The following is a 20741-nucleotide window of genomic DNA, read 5'->3' as shown; positions in this document are numbered from 1 at the left end:
CTGTCCTCTGGACTCCATTGAGGTGGTGGGTGAGAGGAGGATGTTAGCCAAGCTGACCTCAATCATGGATAACCCCTCTCACCCCCTACATGAGGCTGTGGGGGCTTTAAGCAGCTCTTTTAGTAGTAGACTGCTACACCCACGGTGTAAGAAGGAGAGATACCGCAGGTCATTCATACCTACTGCTGTCAGACTGTATAACACTCACAACTTGTAACGTAGCACCAATAACCTGTTTGTCGTTTAATTTGCACTACTTCACCACTACTACTTCTGCCATCTCTCATCGATGCAATTATGTGCAATAATATAGGCCCTAAACTAATTTTATGCATACTTATATATATATAATTTGTGTGTGTGTATATATATATATATATATATATATATATATATATATATATGTATGTATGTATGTATGTATATATATATATATATATATATATATATATATATATATATATACACACACACACACACACATATATACACACACACACAGAGTCTACCTGTAATGTGCAAATTTTCCGAGCCTCTCAATAAGGCAATTCTATACTTTCTCATGGTAGATAATGCAAATAGCCCTCTGTATTTAATCCTTCGTTTGCCTCATTTTTATTTGTTTTATTTGTTATCTGTTTGACATTTTTCTTGCTACTGTAACACGTGAATTTCCCTGATGTGGGATGAAAAAAGTGAATCTAATCTAATTTAATCTAATCCATGTCCTCACTGCAACAAAATACTCCACGCAAAGATCGGCCTGATCAGCCACTTGCTGACACACGTTAACCCAACCCAACCACAAGATGACTGGGTGGTCACCACAATGAACAAACATCATGTGGATGTCCCATCACATTAAATGTAGCTGTAAAGGGATAAAAATATGATTTCATTCATTAATTCAGTACAAAACTGGAAAATTTCTGTTGTATTACAGAAATTATATCTACACTATAAGTGCTTAATACATCCTCATGAAATTGTCAAAGTACAAGTTTGGGAATCAAGGGCCGTAACTCCGGTAAAATGCAGCTGAATTGAACGCAATTGCAATATGCGTATTACCGACATATAACAAAGAATCCTGTCAAGTTTCGTTAAATTGCTCCAAAAATTGTGAGAGGAGTTGATTTCAGAAGGTGAATACCCTTCCCGGGACAGACGGACATCGCCACGACATAATCCCCCTTCGGGCCTTTTGGCCAGTGAGGGATACAAATCAGAAAAGAGCACTTTCCAATCGGGACCCAGCTACAGGAATGAAGGTCTGCTGTAGACCTCTGAAGGTGTACTGTGGTATCTGGTACTAAGACATTCCTTTAAGTAGATCCTCTAGCTTCTGTAAGTTGCAAGTTGGGGCCTCCATACTTACTTGATTTGTACTGACTTGAAAAGCTCTCATCCATCATCTTGGAGATGACTGTCCACCATCAAAACTGGTCACGTTCCACAGCATGGCCCCCAAGCTCTTTTGTACAGAGCCATCACTTTGCCTTGCTCATGTTGGATGCCAATGCAGCCAGTCATTAACTCCAAATCATCCTCAATACACTTCAACCAAGTGACTCGCTGTGCTCCAACTGACCGGTGACCACACCATGGTGTCCACTCTAGGAGATACTTTGATAGGTGCCAGTTGTCCATGCGGACAGCATCTCAAACGTCTCACTGCCAGATGAATTCGGATTGGCTTTTGATTGGTTCTCTGTCACACGTCAGTGTTGCTTACTCAATGGAAAAATCAAACTTTCAATAGCTATGCTATGGAGACATGACTGATGGAAAACTTCAAGCTGATGTTCTTGTTGACCTGTAGTTTGCCAAGTTTCAGCAGAGTAGAGGAGAATGGTGAGGACTGCACTTTCATAAATCCTGATCTTAATCTTTGTCCTCTTGTTGTTGTACCAGATTTTGTTCAAGGAGTTGAAAGCGGCAGAGGCTTTGCCTCCATGGATCAGACTTGTTTGTCCAGCACATCCCAGAGATGTTCGATCTGATGAAGATCTGGGAAATTTGGAGGCCTTGAACTCTTCGTCATGTTCCTCAAACCATTCCCGAACTATTTGTGCAGTGTGGCAGTGTGCATTATCCTGCCAAAAGAGGTCACTGCCATTAGGGAATACTGCTGCCATGAAGGAATGTACAGTATTTGGTCTGTAACAATGTTTCGGTAGGTGGTACATGTCAAAGTGACATTGACAAACATCAGGACCCAAGGTTTCCCAGCAGAACATTGTCCAGAAAATCACACTGCCTGTGCCAGCTTGCCTTCTTCCCATAGTGCATCCTGATGCCAACACCTTCCCAGGTAAAGCGACACACACGCATCTGGCGATACACATGATGGAAAAGAAAATTATTCATCAGACCAGACCACCTTCTTCCATTGCTCCATGGTCCAGTTCTGATGCTCATGTAATCACTTTCGCCAGTGGACAGGGATCAGCATGGGCACTCTGATTGGTCTACAGCTACGAAGACCCATATGCAGCAAGCTGTGATGCATTGTGTCTTCTGACTCCTTTCTCTCAACGCCAGCATTAACTTTTTCAACAATTTGTGTTACAGTAGCTCTTCTGCGGGATTGAACCTGACTGGCTCGCCTTTGTTCACCATGTGCATTAATAAGCCTTCAACACCCATGACCCTGTCACCAGTTGTCCTTCCTTGGACCACTTTTGGTAGGTACTAACTACTGCATACCGGCAACACTCCACAAGATGTGCCTTTTCGGAGATGCTCAGACTGAGTCATGCATCCATCACAATTTGGACCTTGTCAAAGTCACTCCTTACACTTGCCCATTTTTCCTGCTTCCAACACATCAACTTCAAGAACCGACTGTTCTCTTGCTGCCTAATGTATCCCACCCCTTGACAGGTGCCACTGTAACGAGACAATCAATGTTATTCATGTCAGGATATATATTATCTACAAAAGATACCAATGTTGTGTAATATGAGGCAGCAGTGCCTTGTTAGTTGGCCTCAGGTCCCTCTTTATGCTTTTTATACATGACTTTGCCTAATAGACCTCTGGCAGCACTGACAGAAAGGAGGGGTGAAAGTGAAATAAATAACACTTTATACCTTTTTATGATGGCTACAAAGTTTAGCAGCTCATAATCACATCACTTTCCATTTGCCAGAGCCCTAAAAACCAGCTGGAGGCTAATGATGCTGCGAGATGTGGGTCAGTGGGAGAAAAGAAAACGGAGCAAGTGGCAAGGAGAGGTTTAACACATTCCTGTCAATCAGTGCAAGGAACACTCAAGCAATCACATCTCTGCAGGAAGCAGGATACACACACACAGACCTGGTGTACACTTAGCACTAAGATAGGATTTAAAATGCATGTGGTACTTTAGGGATTTGAACACGGCATGGGAGGAGACTTGTGTAGTAAATAGTTGGTGTAAAGCAAATTGACATGAGAATCAAAATAAAAAGATTCTTCCAAGTGATTTCTATTTAGATCTTAAATTTATACTATATCCCAAACCACACTTTACTTGATATCTATATACTAGTAAATTACTAGCTAAGGAATTTCCCCATTTTATAACTGTGCCTGAGTTTATAGTGCAACAGAACAGCAATTGCGTTGTGGATGGCGACCAAGAAAAGTATTCCGGTGGACCAAATCAAAGACTAGAACAAACAAATGATGTAGCAAAGCCAATAAACATATTGGGGAAAACAATCATACAAAAAAAAAATGGCTGTCTTTCAGGGACTGGCTTTTGTTGATCCAATCACGTTTTATTTATTCAATCACATTATTTAGCCAAAGGCAGCTCATCAGACCAGAAACTAGCCATCGAGCGAGAATCATTTCATCAGAAAGGGGAGAGTTTTCAGATTTTCATATTTAAAAAAAAAAAAAGTACTTAGTCTCTCGGATCCGATTAGTGAAATGACGACATGGCTTGTTTAGAGACAAATGATAAAAACAAAGATGACAGCAAGGACAGATGTTTGATGTCAAACATATTTATGAAACTAAATATTACCACTTTCATTCTCTGTGTCCTAATCAAAGGCAGAAAACAAATCACAAAGGTTTCTGTTTCAAGTCAAGTCAAGTTTATTTTTATAGCGCTTTTAACAATAGACATTGTCGCAAAGCAGCTTTACAGAATTTTAATGACTTTAAACATGAGCGAATTTTATCCCGAATCTATCCCATTCCAATTTCCATTCAGTCATGTTAGTCATTTTTTAGCTCATCCGGCCATCGGCAATGCGATAACGCATCGTCCGTCGTCGTCCGTCCACAATTTGGAAAAAGATCGCTACTCCTCCGACAGGATTGATTGGATTTCGATCAAACTCGCACACAATGTTCCCCAGGTGGGTGTGCATAAAAGTTGTTAAGATGGTGGCACCACCTGTCATATTTCACATTTTATGGGCGTTTGAAATTTTTGTGTGACTCGTCACATTAAACACGACTCTTCATAAACTGCTGGGACATTTTCACTGAAACTCACCCAGAAGACTCTAAAGACATATTCCAACAAGAATTGTTCACCAGGTGGCGCCACCGACCATGGATGAGGCTACAGAGAGGTTACGTGCAATTTCACGAAAATTGCTACTCCTCCTACAGGAGTGATCAGATTTTGATCAAACTCATATGGAATGTTTTCCAGGTTGGTGTGTATAAAAGTTGTCAAGACGGTGGTGCCACCTGTCATATTTCACATTTTATTGACGTCTGAAAATTTTGGGATTTTGAGAAACAGAGCATTTTTATTTTTACTTCTAGCAAATTCGATAAATAAAAACTTTATACAAAACGTCCGACAAAATCATTTCCACTTAGAACGTAAACAAACCAGCGAAATGACAGTCGCAAGTTGTGAAAAATGCAATGATAATCATAATAATTCTTGAAAAAAAGATATGTTCTTTCCATCTAATACTTTCATTCCATATTTTGTTGTGCTTTTTTTTGGGGGGGGGGGGGGGTTGTTTTAGAGTAGAGTTTTTATTTCATCCTCGGTTTGTTCTGCAATACGGTCCGCCATTTTGTTTTCTTTTCTCACGGTATATGATCTGATAACCTAATAGTAGAGTAGCCAATCAGAGCGCACAATTGCTCATATCCAGTGAATGTGGATAGAATAATTCCCGATATTTCACTCCGATGACATCACTCCCAGTGTTTTCCCGCTGACTAGACATGGCGAACCAGTTCAAAATTAAAATTCTTTTGATTAACTTGCGTAATTTTTTTTTTGTGTGTGGATGTGTCCATATAATATAAAGGACATTATACAGTGGCACAAAGATATTAAGTTCATCTTCTTTTTTTTTTTAGAACTTTTTATTTATTCACATAGGTAAAATGCATGAAGATGTACAGTTTACAATTCGCTCAGTCCACATCATATTACCTTCACTCGTAAATACACACAATATCTCCTTTCCATACAAGTCAAATATGAGTCACCTACCACATTCTTGAATTCTGACTTCTAGTATTCCACCAGTACAGATAAGTGTATTTGCAAAACCTGAACAGGTGCTACTGAGCAAAAATTAATAATAATAATAGTAATTTAAAAATAATAAAATAAAAACAGAGGTATTTAGAGCTCTTGTATCGCTTGAATGATTGGTTTCCATCTTCTCTCAAATTTTTCTAGTTTCAGTTATATTCTTGCTGTAGTTTTTTTCCATAATAAAAACCTTTTTTACTTTGTCCATTGCATTATGTTGGGGGGATGTGGCTTCAACCAATTGATTGTGATCATTTTCTTTGCTATCAAAAGCAGGACTTTCAATAAGTAGCTGCAATCTCTGTCTATCTGATCCTCAGGTAGTATTCCAAGTATATACAGAGTTGAGTCAAGATGCAGGTCTCATCTCATTATCTCTAGCCGCTTTATCCTGTTCTACAGGGTCGCAGGCAAGCTGGAGCCTATCCCAGCTGACTACGGGCGAAAGGCGGGGTACACCCTGGACAAGTCGCCAGGTCATCACAGGGCTGACACATAGACACAGACAACCATTCACACTCACATTCACACCTACGGTCAATTTAGAGTCACCAGTTAACCTAACCTGCATGTCTTTGGACTGTGGGGGAAACCGGAGCACCCGGAGGAAACCCACGCGGACACGGGGAGAACATGCAAACTCCACACAGAAAGGCCCTCGCCGGCCACGGGGCTCGAACCCAGACCTTCTTGCTGTGAGGTGCCGCCCAAGATGCAGGTCAATACCCAGCATTATTTTTATTTATTTTCACACATTTCCAAAAATCTATGATCTTTGGACAATCCCAAAATATATGAGTGAAGTCACCCACCATGCCACAGTTCCTCCAACATAAATCTGATGTTTTACTATAGTTTGCGGTGACAGATGGGGTGTTAAAGTAACGCATCTTTACTTTCCATTCAAACTCCCTCCATGTTGGGCTGTTAGTTAATTTATGTCCAGATCTGAATGTTTCTTCCCAATCATCATTTGTTATTATTGCATTTGCTTCCAATTCCCGTCTTTCTTTAACATCCAAATTATTATCTTTGGATTCATATTGTAGTGCTTTTTGAAAATCAGCCCTTTTTTTTTACTCTTCTTCTGTAAATGACATAAGCAGCTCTTCGACCTTGGTTGGTTCTTTGCTTTTTCTTTCCCATTCATTGTGTTTCTGGAGGTAGTGTCTCAATTGCAAATATTTATAAAAATCATTACTTGGTAAAGTTCTCAACTAGCAATGAATAATGATGAGATTATGGCTAGAGATAATGAGATGAGATGAGATTATTTGGTAAATTAAATTCCTGTTTGAGTTGTTCAAATGATTTCAAAATTTGCCCTGTAAAAATCTGTGCTATATACGAGTATATTAACCCTTTATTAGTCCATTTCTCAAATCCTGCATCCATAGTACAAGGTACAAAGTCTGGGTTTTTGGCTATTTTTGTAGCTTTACTTGCAGAGCTTGGTATATTTAATTTCTCTTGTATTGTCGACCATATTTTTCATTGTTTCTATAATCAGATCAGTTTTTAATTTTAAGCTTCCTTTGCACCGGCCTGGTTACAAATGGGAGTGACTCCAAAGACACAGTAGGGCAGGCCCTTTGTTCCATCTCCACCCATATTGCATCTTTGTCTTTTGTGATCCATAATACAAGAGCTCTAAGTTGAGCGGCCCAGTAATAGTTCCTTAGATTTGGTAAGTTTAGCCCGCCCTTATTTTTGGGGGCTAAAAGTCAGTACGTTTACATGCACATCCAAATCGAGCTGCTGTCGGTAATCGAGCAAAGGGTCCCAGCAGGGGTGCCAGAGAAATCCGATCCTACATGCACACAAGGAAATCGAGCTATTGTATGAGGTACATTGTGCACCCGAGCCACAGATGGCGCTACACGCCCCATCGTGTTGGTACACTTCCGGTTGTCGTCATGAAGAAGAGCTATTCAAGAGTGTAAACAAAGTTATCAGTTCCGTCTTCTCCATTGCGCGTTTTTCTCCCGTCCATGAATTTTAATATATTCAACTCCTTAAGCTGAATGAGCATGAACTCTGTCTCCTCATTGCTCCAGAAGTGCACGTTTCTGCTCGCCATTTTCTCTTCTTTGTTTGTTCCTCCTGACCTCTTCTGCTGCTCGCTACTACTGTTGTCATGTCGACCGAGGCTGTCGTGTTTCTCGCTTGTGGTCTCGTCACTCGTCACTTCCGGAAGGGGCAGTGCTGAAGTAAGTAGCTCGACTACGTAGCTCGATAGGGTATACATGCACTAATGGCCCTTTTCCACTACCCTTTTTCAGCTCACTTCAGCTCGCTTCAGCCCGACACGGCTCGCGTTTCGACTACCAAAGAACAGCACGACTCAGCTCGCTTCAGCCCTGCTTAGCCCCTAAAACTCGCACGGTTTTGGAGTGGGGCTGAAGCGAGCCAAACCGAGCCAAGTGAGGCTGGGGGCGTGAGGAGACACTCCCCTGTGCACTGATTGGTGAGGAGGCGTGTCCTCACATGCCCACACACGCCCCGTGAGCACGCTGGGATCTGTAAACACCGTAAACCCGGAAGAAGAATAATTACGAATTACGAGAATTTCTGAAGCCTTATGCGCCTCGCCTCATCTATACGCTCTTGCCAGTATCTGTTAGCGTTGTCGGTGACAACAAGCCACAGAACCAAGACCAGCAACACTAACGACTCCATGTCCTCCATGTTTATTGTTTACTCTCCGGGTTGTGAGACTACCGCTTAAAAGCTCACTGATGTCACTGTTTGCGCTGCTTAACGACATCACGCGACCTCCACCCACTTTCGCTAACTCCACCCAATGTGTCCACCCACTTCCAGCCAGCACGGTTCAGCGCGGTTGTAGTCGAAATGCAACTCCAACAGCCCCGCTCAGCCCGACTCAGCACGGCACGGCTCAGCCCGACTCAGCCACATTTGTAGTGGAAAAGCGGCATAAGTAGCTCGGCAAAAATCGCATAATCTAGGTTGCGTAGCTCGATTACGAGAAATCAAGTTCGGTTCAATTTCAGCCTAGCTAAGGTGTTTCCATGGCATTTAGAACTTCGATTTCAGTCGAGCAACGGCAGAAATTCGATTTTCTCTATGTGCATGTAAACGCACTGACTGTCTTATATTTAATTCTTGCTTTTTTGTTTTGCCATAAAAATCTTGACATACTTTTGTCCAGCATTTTAAAGGTGGAACCAGAAACCATAACTGGAAGTGATTGAAACAGGAACAATAGTCTTGGCAAGATATTCATTCTAATAGTTTCTACCCTTCCAATAAGAGTCAGGGGTAAAATCGCCCATCTATCCAAGTCTTTTTTTTAATTTCCTTTATCAATTTTCCATAATTCGCATCATATAACTGTGAAACATTAGGAGTAGTAATAACACCCAGATATCTAAATCCTTTATCGGTCCATTTAAACCCAATCTTTTCTTTGAACTCTGCTGGACATTTACCTGAGATCATCATAGCAATTGATTTGCTTTCATTGGTCAGATACCCTGAAATTTTCCTGTATTCTCTAAGATTCTCCAACAGGGCTGGTATCGATAGGGATGGGTCATTTAAAAGTATGAGCAAATCATCTGCAAACAGATATTTTATGTTCCACCCCCCCTTCATCCCTTATTCCCAATATTTGATTGTTTTGTCTTACTGATTCAGCCAGTAGTTCAATACTAAGTTCATCTTCTTGTGTTGAAAATATTTGCACCCATTCCCTTCGCTCACTCATGAAATATACATTTCACCACTCGAAAATAAACTTCATATAGTCACGCAACCGTGTAATGTCCTATATATTAGGGAGATCCGATATGGTGGCCATGTCGCATACATATTTGTATTACAAATAAATCAGACGAAATCTGACCACATCATTTGTTTGTTCTAATTTGAACTGATTTCCCACGAGATCAGGTTCTTAAAACATGCTTGTGGATGCAATACGCATTTTCGGCTTTCAAGAAACGGTGACGATGAACAGCATATCGCTTTATAAATACAGTCTCATCTGTTAGTCATCTATTAGCATAAATATTGAACCGTTTCACTTGCATTGCTGAAAAAACAGAACATCTTTCACATTTGAACAAGGACAGAGTTCAGTTATCGCCTTCAGAAATATTCAGGTCACTCCAGTGTTTAGCACAAACTTCAGCACGAGGGACGAAATAAAAGAAAAAAGAAAATCTTCAGGGTCTGGCATTACGTGTCCTTATTCATGTATTGTTGGAGTAGGATCACTGTGGAAATATGGTTCAAGTTGTGCATTGTTGCTTTTCTGTGCTGTTTAACAGTGCCCAAGGATGGCCTGAAGAACCAGGCTGCGTTTGAGGAGATGAGGGTGAACTACATCAAGGAGCTGCGGCGTTCTGTGGGCAAAGCAACAAACAACTCGGGACAGACGTGGCAGCGCTTCTTCCAGCTCACCAAGCTACTGGACGCCATGCATGATGTAAGCAGAAAACAAAAACTCCATCACCACCATCATCATAGCTTCTCTGGCTCCTCTGTCATTATCAACCTGGATGATCAATAAGATAGGCCAGGCTCCAGGAAGGAAGCTCATGAAAAAAATATATATATCAGAGTTAAATGTCTGTGAAGATTCTCAATCATCCAGGTCATAGTAAACTGTGGGTGGTAGAAATGGGCAACTGGACTTGCTTGAAGATTCTTGAAAACGTTTCACCTCTCGTCCGAAAGGCTTCCTCAGTTCTGTCTGACTAATAGGGAGTATCAGATATTTATCCTCTCCTGGATCAGAATCAGAATTCTGATGACCAGCTCATCTAAGATGTCATTGAGGCATCATGTTGGTGTGGGTCACTGGAGGCCGTTCACACCCAGCCTCCAGTGACCCACGCCAACATGATGCCTCAATGACACCGTAGATGAGCTGGTCATCAGAATTCTGATTCAGGAGAGGATAAGTGACTGACGGACTGAGCAGCGTGTCGCAGCGCTTACGCATTAAGCACTTACCCAGGTGGAAGAAAAAGTAGTTCCCACCAACCGCGTGTCATTTAGACAAGATCTCAATAGTTTAGTTACTTTCCACTGTGTTCCTGTTAATGATATACATTACCTCAAATGACTGAAGTATCAAAAGTATCGATATCTTGATTTGAGGATCGATTTTGGAGCATAAAGATCTGGTATCGGAGGTATCGATGTTTCAGTATCGATCCGCACATCACTAATAAATATCTGATCCTCCCTGTTAGTCAGACAGAACTGAGGAAGCCTTTCGGACGAGAGGTGAAACGTTTTCAAGAATCTTCAAGCAAGTCCAGTTGCCCATTTCTACCACCCACAGATCAGAGTTAAATCAGATAATCTTTAATGGATCACATCAGTCAAACACCACCAACATGAATGAAAGATGGTGTTCATGAAATACATTAGTAAAGTTAGTCAAGTTAGCACTTTATCCAAAAAGGAAAAAAAGTGCTACCATTGAAACAAAATTATACAAAAGACTAAAGTCATTATGGTTGTCCAAGATGGCCGTCACTTTCCAGCATTCAGCTTCAAGGTAGGTGGTGTTTTTTTTTTTACTTCATGTCTATAGATTACAGTGTGTACTATAATATAATACTGTCTCCTAACCACAGCTGTAAGTGTTGTGTGACATCACTGGAATAATTACTGTAGTTTGAGGCAGATATTTCTAGAAAAACACCCTGAGTGTGAGATGCAAAAGTATTCATCCCCCTTGGTGTTTGTCCTGTTTTGTCGCATTACAAGCTGGAATTAAAATTGATATTTGAGGGAATAGCACCATCTGATTTTTGTGACACGAACAATAAGATGAAAAAAACTAAACAAAAAATGGAAATCTGGAGTGTGCATAGTTATTCACCCCCTTTCATATGAAACCCCTAAATAAGAGCTGGTCCAACCAATTCACTTCATAAGTCACATAATTAGTTGATTAAGATCCAACTGTGTGCAATCAAAAAATGTCACATGATGTCTGTATAAATCAACCTGTTCTGAAAGGACCCTGACTCTGCAAGCAACATGAAAACCAAGGAGCCTCCAAACAGGTCAGAGACAAAGTTGTGGAGAAGTATAGATCAGGGTTGGGTTATAAAAAATATCCCAAACTTTGAATATCCCACGGAGCACCATTAAATCCATTATAGCAAAATGGAAAGAATATGGCATCACTACAAACCTGACAAGAGGAGGCCACCCACCAAAACTCACAGACCAGGCAAGGAGGGCATTAATCAGAGATGCAACAAATACAACACTGAAGGAGCTTAAAGTGTTCCATAGGAACACTTTAAGCCATACACTGAGTGGCCAGAAAAAAGTCATTGCTGAAGAAATCACGTTTGGAGTTTGCCCAACAGCATGTAGCAGACTCCCCAAACACATGGAAGAAGATTCTCTGGTTAAATGAGACTAAAATTGATCTTTTTGGCCATCATGGGAAATGCCATGTGTGGCGCAAACCCAACACCCTGAGAACGCCATCCCTACAGTGAAGCATGGTGGTGGCAGCATCATGCTGTGGGGATGTTTTTTATCTGTAGGGACAGGAAAGCTGGTCAGGACTGAAGGAAAGATGGATGGCACTAAATGCAGGGCGATTCTGGAGGAAAACCTGTTTGAGTCGACCAGAGGTTTCAGACTGAGGCGAAGGTTCACGTTCCAGCAAGACAATGACCCTAAAGCTACACTGGAGTGGTTTAAAGGGAAACATTTAAATGTCTTGGAATGGCCTAATCAAAGCCCAGACCCCAATCCAATTGAGAATCTGTGGCATAACTTGAAGATTGCTGTACACCAACACAACCCACCTACCTTGAAGGAGTTGGAGCAGTTTTGCCTCGAGGAATGGGCAAAAATCCCAGTGGCTAGATGTGCTAAGCTAATAGAGACATACCCCAAGAGACTTGCAGCTGGAATTGTAGCAAAGGTGGATCTACAAAGTATTGACCTTTTTGTTCTTGGCGGGGAGGGACACCTATGCACACTCCAGATTTATGTTTTTCCATCTTAATTATTGTGTCACAATTTAATTTAAAAAAATAGAAATAAAAAAATAATAATTTGCACCTTTAAAGTGGTAGGCATGTTGTGTAAATCAAATGGTGCTAACACTCAAAATCCATTTTAATTCCAGCTTGTAATGCAACAAAACAGGACAAACACCAAGGGGGATGAATACAACACCAAAAACACCAAACACGTCTTGGCTTACTAACTGCAATAGAAAATCAAAATATGTTTGAACTTTTTGATAACATACCCAGATTTTTAGATGGCTTGCAAATTAAATTGAACTTTTTCTTAAAAAAAAAAAAAAGACCAGTGAAAAATAAAACTGTAAAAAACAACTGTTGGAAGAAGAGAATATTTATTGATTATGGTCAACTTTATTATTTTCTATTACAATATTGCCATAAATATTACTGTTTTACCTTTTTTTTGGTCAATTACATTTTATGAGTGTCACCGTCGATATTGCAGCTGTTTTACTGACCAGGTCTGTCTTGGCAAAGAGATTTTAAATCTCAAGAGACCAACCTGGTTAAATAAAAGTTTAAATAAATAAATATATATTTTTTTTTGTTCAGGCATCACCCAAACTGATAAATCACATCAGTTTTTCTTTGACTAATCAGACACCACTCTTGGGGGTTACCGTAGGTGCCTTGCTCAAGGGCACTTCAGCCAGTCCTGCTGGTACTGGGAATTACACTACCGTTCAAAAGTTTGGGGTCACCCAGAGAATTTTGTGTTTTCCATGAAAAGTCCCATTTTTATTTACCACCATAAGTTGTAAAATGAATAGAAAATATAGTCAAGACATTTTTCTGGCCATTTTGGGCATTTAATCGACCCCACAAATGTGATGCTCCAGAAACTCAATCTGCTCAAAGGAAGGTCAGTTTTATAGCTTCTCTAAAGAGCTCAACTGTTTTCAGCTGTGCTAACATGATTGTACAAGGGTTTTCTAATCATCCATTAGCCTTCTGAGGCAATGAGCAAACACATTGTACCATTAGAACACTGGAGTGAGAGTTGCTGGAAATGGGCCTCTATACACCTATGGAGATATTGCACCAAAAACCAGACATTTGCAGCTAGAATAGTCATTTACCACATTAGCAATGTATAGAGTGGATTTCTGATTAGTTTAAAGTGATCTTCATTGAAAAGAACAGTGCTTTTCTTTCAAAAATAAGGACATTTCAAAGTGACCCCAAACTTTTGAACGGTAGTGTAAACCAGTGACCTTTTGGTCCCAAAGCTGCTTCTCTCACCATTAGGCCATGGCTTCCTCATGATTGATAGATAGATAAATCTAAACTATCTTGCTATTATAATATACCATTACTATATCACCATCAAATTATGAAATCTATTTCTTGACATAAAAAAAACTCATTTCAAATTTTCAATGTTTTTATTTTATTGCTGGATCAATTTCTTTCTAGATGTGTGTGTATGTAAAATTAGCAAAATTATCTACCAATAAAACAAGACTATTCTGAGCTTGAAATTAGTTTAAAAATGTCTAGAAATAATTTTAATAACCATTTTATTTGATTTATTGTAATCCTATAATAGGGAATGTGATATTAGATAAATTGGACAATATTCAATATGTTTTATCATGATAAGATGTGGAAAAAATTAAGAGACTACTTTTAATACTTTAACAAATGGAGTAATTTTTTTTTTTATTTTAGCATATAATGTACAATACCATGTTGAAGAAAATGATATAGTTGGTTCTTGCCCAATTTTTTTTTTTTTTAAACTTGATTAGACCTTTTTTTTTTACGTGGAAAGTTTCAATAAAGAGAAACGCCTGAGCCGTTCTGCATCTGTCACTGTCCGTCATGCCTGCTCGCAAGGAACGGCGCTTAATGGAGTAATAAAACTCAGGATAATGATGTGTAGAAAACTGGAGAGGACTGGAGGTGATTTACATTTAATACCTTTCTAAAAACAGCATTAAATTAACCGTCAGCGAAAGGGTTAAATCATTACTTCATCCAAAAATTGCTGAGGAAAACGAAGGCTTTCAGTAATTGGCAGTGAATTTTACAAGCATTCTTGGCTCGATTATGACTGAAACTAATCACGTTTTCTTTGTATCGCTGCAGCTGGTGGGAAACTTGTTGGACTTCTGCTTCTACACCTTCCGCGAGTCTCAGGCTCTGAAGGTGGAGTTTCCGGAGATGCTGGTGGAGATCATCAGCGACCAGATACCAAAGGTGGAGTCGGGCCTCACACACGTCCTTTACTTTCACAAGAAGTGACTGGAGATGGGGGAAGGAAAAAAAAAGCGATGAAGAGACAAAGGAATGACTGAGAAGCAGAAGAGAGGACACTAAAACCCTCAGAAAGAAAGAAAGCAAGACAAGGAGAAAGAAGGCCACGTGGGCCAGGCCAGCTTGCTATGCACAACGTCAGGCACGAGCGGAGGCTCAGATGTACGTACGCCAACCTATACCCCACCCCATCCCCCCGCGCAGGGACGCACGCAGAGAGAGTCGAGTTGTCTGTAGCCAGACAGTGAACTTTAGAGTTCATTTCTCCTTGCCCCCAAAGACAAATGCTGACTATCTATGGATATGAAGCCATATGTTTCTTTGGTAAAGCTGTAGTGCACAGGTACAATTGTATAAATAAATAATACTAAAACACAGTTGTATACGGAGACACGGTAACGTCCTTGCCTCTACACTCCACATACAGCAATGAAATCCTGAGGCATTTATATTATTTCACTCATCTCAACACTACACGTACTTACTCTTTGGATTTACAATTTACAGAAAAAAATATATATCTATATATAAATAAATACTGTCTATAGTATATTTCTGTAGCAACTGTATCATTAACAGGTTTTATTTATTATTTTACAAAAGATAATAAAGAGGCAAAGCAAGGACATTTTCCAAGGGCTACACTACCTAAAAAACTGAAAAAAGTGTGTCGAATTGGTGTGTGTTAACCCACAGAGCAGTGTGCACTGGCTTTATCCTTATCGCAAATCAACAGAACAATCAAACCTGAACGGATATGCAAGCCCTTCTTATTTTAAAACGAAAATAACACAAAGTTGTTTTTTTTTTTTGTAGTTTTTGGGTACAGATGGGACAAGGACGGAGCAATCGCATCCCTGACATAGCTCTCTTTGTTTTTATGACCTTGAGCTAAACGAGATGCTGACGACACACCGCTCCAAGAAATGAATTTCTGTTTCACTACACAGACAACGCAAATGCTGAACAATCAGCCAGACCATCAAGAGCAGAATTTAGTTTTGATTAACGCACAAAAAGATATTAAGGGTTGGGTTTTTTTTTCAGCACACTCATAATACAATCTGTTCAAATGATCAGCTGTTCTTTTATTCTCTGTACAATATTTTGCTACAAATATCAAAAGGATGTCTCATGGCAAGCCGGAGAGGAAAAACTTTCAGGAAAAACAATGTGCATCTCCAGTACAATAGACTGAACAGTTTCTAACGTGCTCGTTCGGAGTTAAAAAGAAATTCCAGCGCATTTTAAAACAAATCTCAATTCCACTGTATCTGTAGTGTCTCTGTGGTTACCGAAGACAAGAATGTTGATGGTGAATGAAAATACCGGTATACATTCATGAAGGTTACTCAAGACTGACTCATGATGGAAGTCTAAAGGCTGCTGGTGTGGCATTAATTAGCTTCAAAGTTTTCATGAATGCGTCCATGATTTTTTTTTTCTCCCCTCAAAGTTATTTATAAATGAAAGATGTCAATGAATGTCTTGTCCTTTTCATTGATACTTTAAGAGATTTTGCTTGTTGCTACATGGATACCACAAAATCTTTTTGGGAAAGTGAATGTAACACGAATAACATTGTAATGTTGGGCTATAATATTGGAGTTATAAGTTTGATAAAACTACACCCAAATGCTAGTCTGGTTAACACCAGACCATATCACAAGTGAAATATGGTCTGGAATCCGCCTATTGAATTTCTCGTAGGGGAGGTGTGGTTTACGATTGTCAACGGCCGTTTATTGGACGTTGCGAATGTCTATCATTTGGCGTATGGCCAATCATGGCCCATGGCCAATCATGGCAGTTGTACCCGGTGACGTAGTTAGAGCGACGAAGAAGAGAAGGAAAGAGAAGGCAAAACAAAAATAGGAAAACAATGGCACCGAACGATTACTGCTCTAAACTATTCAGAACAGTGTCTAAAGCTTGATCGAAAGTTTGGTTCGTATCCCTCGCCGCCATGTTAAATGTGATCCGTAAACAGTCCCAAATAAACTACAAGCTTCCGTTTGTCGAGTAGTACGCGTCACCGTCTTTCCACCCCTCCCCACTCTCTGATTGGCTCCCTAACTCAGGCGAGCCTTTAGACCATAGTTTCCATGCTGTCTTTTCAGATCGGAATGATTGTGCAAAGCAGCATGGGATTTCCCAGGCTACCCAAATGCCAATAATTAGATATAAAGCTTTGTGGAAAAATCTCTCGCTAATAAATTTCTATTTGCCGGTATTTTCAAATGTAAGGCTTTTGAATTCAAGCACAACCAGACTCCTAACACAGAACTGTGTGTGAAGGCCATTGTAGGTTATTTAAAAAAAGTTATGAAAAAGAAAGGAAAAAAAAAAACTCAGTTTCAGAGATGGTCATAAATGTGTAAGGAAAAAAAAAAAAAAAAGACATCCTGGATGAAAAATCAGAAATCATGAGATTAAAAAGTCACAAATTCCAGGATTAAGAAAAGTTATGAGGGAAAAAAAAACTTGGAGAAATAGTCAAGCCATTTTTTTTTCCATTTTTTCTCTCAAGGAACCATATCGCATCACACCACGGACGGCACGGCTGAGCCAAGAGTTATAAGAAACAGTCTGTTCTCCTTGATTGTGCAATATAAAAGAATGAAGCTAAGAGATTTTCAGCTACATTTCCCAGAATGCACTGAAGCCAGGAAGTATGAGGGGAGGTTTTTTTTTTTTAAATTTGTGACTTTTTAATCTGGGAATTTCTGACTTTTTAATCACAGAAGTTGTGTTTTTTCTTTCAAATTTACGACATTATAATCTCTGAGAATATCCAGGGTTTTTTTCTTGTAACTGTACAACTTTCATTTTGGAAGTTCTGACTTCTTTCCTCAGAATATTACCCCCTGCCTCAGCTCAGTTCATTTTTTCCCTACAGTGATCCTAATCCACCATTGTACTAACAGCTATCAATCTATCCATCCATCCATTTTCTTCCGCTTATCCGAGGCCAGGTCGTGGTGGCAGCAGGCTAAGCAGGGTATTCCAGGTGTCCCTCTCCCCAGCAATGCTTTCCAGTTCCTCCTGGGAGATCCCAAGGCATTCCCAGGCCAAATGAGATATATAATCTCTCCAGTGCGTTCTGGGTCTACCCTGAGGTCTCCTCCCAGTTGGACATGCCTGGAAAACCTACAAAGGAAGGCACCAGAAGGCATCCTAATCAGATGCCCAAACCACCTCAGCTGACTCCTTTTGACATGAAGGAGCAGCGGCTCTACTCCGAGATCCCTCCAGATGTCTGAGCTCCTCACCCTGTCTCTGAAGGTGAGCCCAGCCACCCTATGAAGAAAGCTCATTTCAGCCGCTTGTATCTGTGATCTCATCCTTCTGGTCGCTACCCAAAGCTCATGACCATAGGTGAGGGTTGGAACATAGACTGACTGGTAAATCGAAAGCTTTGCCTTCTGGCTCAGCTCCCTCTTCACCACGACAGTCTGGTACAATGCCTACATTGCTGATGCCACCCCAATCCGCCTGTCCATCTCATGCTCCATTTTACCATCACTCGTGAACAAGACCCCGAGATATTTGAACTCCTTCACTTGGGGCAGCAACTCACTCTGAACCCGGAGGGAGCACGCCACCGTTTTCCGGCAGAGAACCATGGCCTCAGACTTGGAGGTGCTGACTCTCATCCCAGCCGCTTCACTCTCGGCTGCAAACCGTCCCAGTGCATGCTGGTCATGCTCTGAAGAAGCCAACAGAACCACAATCTACAAAGAGCAGAGATGCAATTCTGAGGTTCCCAAACCGGACACCATCCTCACCCCGGCTGCGCCCTGAGATCCCATTCATGAATATCACAAACAGGATTGGCGACACGGGGAAGCCTCGACAGAGTCCAACACCCACTGGAAACATGTTTGACTTTGTGCCGAGAATATGAACACAGCTCACACTTTGGTTGTCCAAGGACCGGATGGCTCGTAGCAACGACCCCGATACCCCATACTCCCGCAGTGCCCCCCACAAGAGTCCCCAGGGGACACGGTCATAAGCCTTTTCCAAATCTACAGAACACATGTAGACTGGCTGGTCATACTCCCATGAACCCCCCCAACAACCCTGCCAGGGTAAAGACCTGGTCCACCATTCCAGAGCCAGGACAGAATCTGTATTGCTTCTCCTGAATCTGAGGTTCAACATTCGGTCAATGCCTCCTTTCCAGCACCCTGGAATAAACTTTCCCAGGGAGGCTGAGCAGTGTGACCCCACAAACAGAGGACTCTGCCAGACGTTTCCAGTTCACCCTCACTACACGATTGGGTTTGCCAGGTCCATCTGGCAGCTTCCCCCACCATCTGATCCAACTCCCCACCAGGGGGTGATCAGTTAACAGCTCTGCTCCTCTCTTCACCCAAGTGTCCAAGACATACGACCGCAGATCTGATATGACTACAAAGTTGATCATCGATCTTTGGCCTAAGGCGTTCTGGTACCAGGTGTACTTATGAACCACCTTATGCTCGAACATGGTGTTTATGGCCAATCTATGATGAGTGCAGAAGTCCAAAAACAAAACACCACTCGGGTTGAGATCAGGCAGGCTGTTCCTCCCAATCACCCCCCTCCAGGTTTCTTCATCATTGCCCATGTGAGTGTTGAAGTCCTCCAGGAGAACTATGGAGTCCCCAGGCAGCACCTCTTCCAGGGCACCACCCAGCGACTCCAAGAAGGCCGAATATGTTGCACTGCTGTTTGGTGTATAAGCACAAACAGTCAGTTTTCTCCTCTCAGCGATTTGCAGTCGCATAGAGGTAACCCTCTTGTTCTCCAGGGAGAACTCCAACACAATGGTGCTCAGCCAGAGGCTTGTGAGTATCCCCACACCTGCTCAGCGGCTCCCACCCTAGGAATACTCTGGAAAAGCAGAGACTCCAACCCCTCTCCAAGAGTTTGGTTCCAGAACCAGTGCTATGCATGGAGGTGAGCCCAACTATATTTAGTTGGTACCGCTCTGCCTCTTGCATCAGCTCCAGTTCCTTCCCCATCAGAGGTGACGTTCCATGTCTCAAGAACTAGTCTGCCCTACCCAGGATCAGCACACCCAGGCTCTCGCCTTTGCCCACCACCTGGCTTATAATGCACCCGACCCCGGTGCCTGTCCTTGCAGGTGGTGGCTCCAAGTAACTTCTTTGGGCTATGCCCGGCCGGGCCCCATGAGCCAAGGCCCAGCCACCAGATGCTCACTGGCGAGCTCCCCTCCCAGATCTGGCTCCAGGAGAAGGCCCCAGTTTCCCCCTCACAGGTGAGGTGCTGCAGCTCCTACTTTGCCATTTCATCAGGTTCTATGATTCGCTCTTAGTCTGGCCCCTCCCCTGGAACCAGTTTGCCTTGGGAGACCCTACCAGGGGCTAATACACTTGACAACACAGCTCCCAGGATCACCAGAACACACAAACCCCTCCACCACATTAAGATGGTGATTCTTCAGAGGAGGCTGTCAATCTATTGCAACAATTATTCAACATTTAACTTTTCACTGAAACGTTCAAAGTTGAATTTTATTTGAATAAGATACAATTATTCATACTCACTTTACAGTAATTTATCATGAGGAAAATTCACACTACAGGAATCTGGATTACTGTGGTTTGGGTGTACGTTTGGTGAGAACATGTTAGATACGTCCGTGTCTGTCTGTTAGAGTGTATTGTCCTTCCCCTCCCCCTGCATTTTCCCCCTAATTTAGTCTTGGTCAGTTCCCACCCACCAGCCAGCTCTGTCCTATTGTAAGTCATCTTGGGAGAGTGAAGACTAACACGTGCTGAACATCTTTTCACACTGCTGTATCATAGTGCAGGATAACACACTCAGAAGAAAACGCTATCTACCCTCTTCCACATACCGTACATGAGCTCACAGATGCTGATGATTTGCTCATGATATGATGATTGACAGGGGAAAGA

General features: G+C 41.5%; 1 protein-coding gene across 1 annotated transcript in view; it reads left to right on the top strand.

The window, feature by feature from the left end:
* Positions 1-15439, top strand: part of nr3c2 (nuclear receptor subfamily 3, group C, member 2) — a 316747-nt gene extending 301308 nt beyond the window's left edge. The window contains exons 9-10 of the mRNA XM_060926549.1: positions 9808-9965; positions 14644-15439. Of these exons, the coding sequence (XP_060782532.1) occupies positions 9808-9965; positions 14644-14799 (314 nt within the window). The 3' untranslated portion in view covers positions 14800-15439. The remainder of the gene's footprint in view (positions 1-9807; positions 9966-14643) is intronic.
* Positions 15440-20741: the final 5302 nt, after the last annotated feature.

This window comes from Neoarius graeffei, chromosome 7 (assembly GCF_027579695.1).
Source record: "Neoarius graeffei isolate fNeoGra1 chromosome 7, fNeoGra1.pri, whole genome shotgun sequence".
NCBI lineage: Eukaryota > Metazoa > Chordata > Actinopteri > Siluriformes > Ariidae > Neoarius > Neoarius graeffei.
The sequence above is the reverse complement of the archived record's forward strand: the minus strand, read 5'-3'. Positions and strand labels throughout refer to the sequence as shown.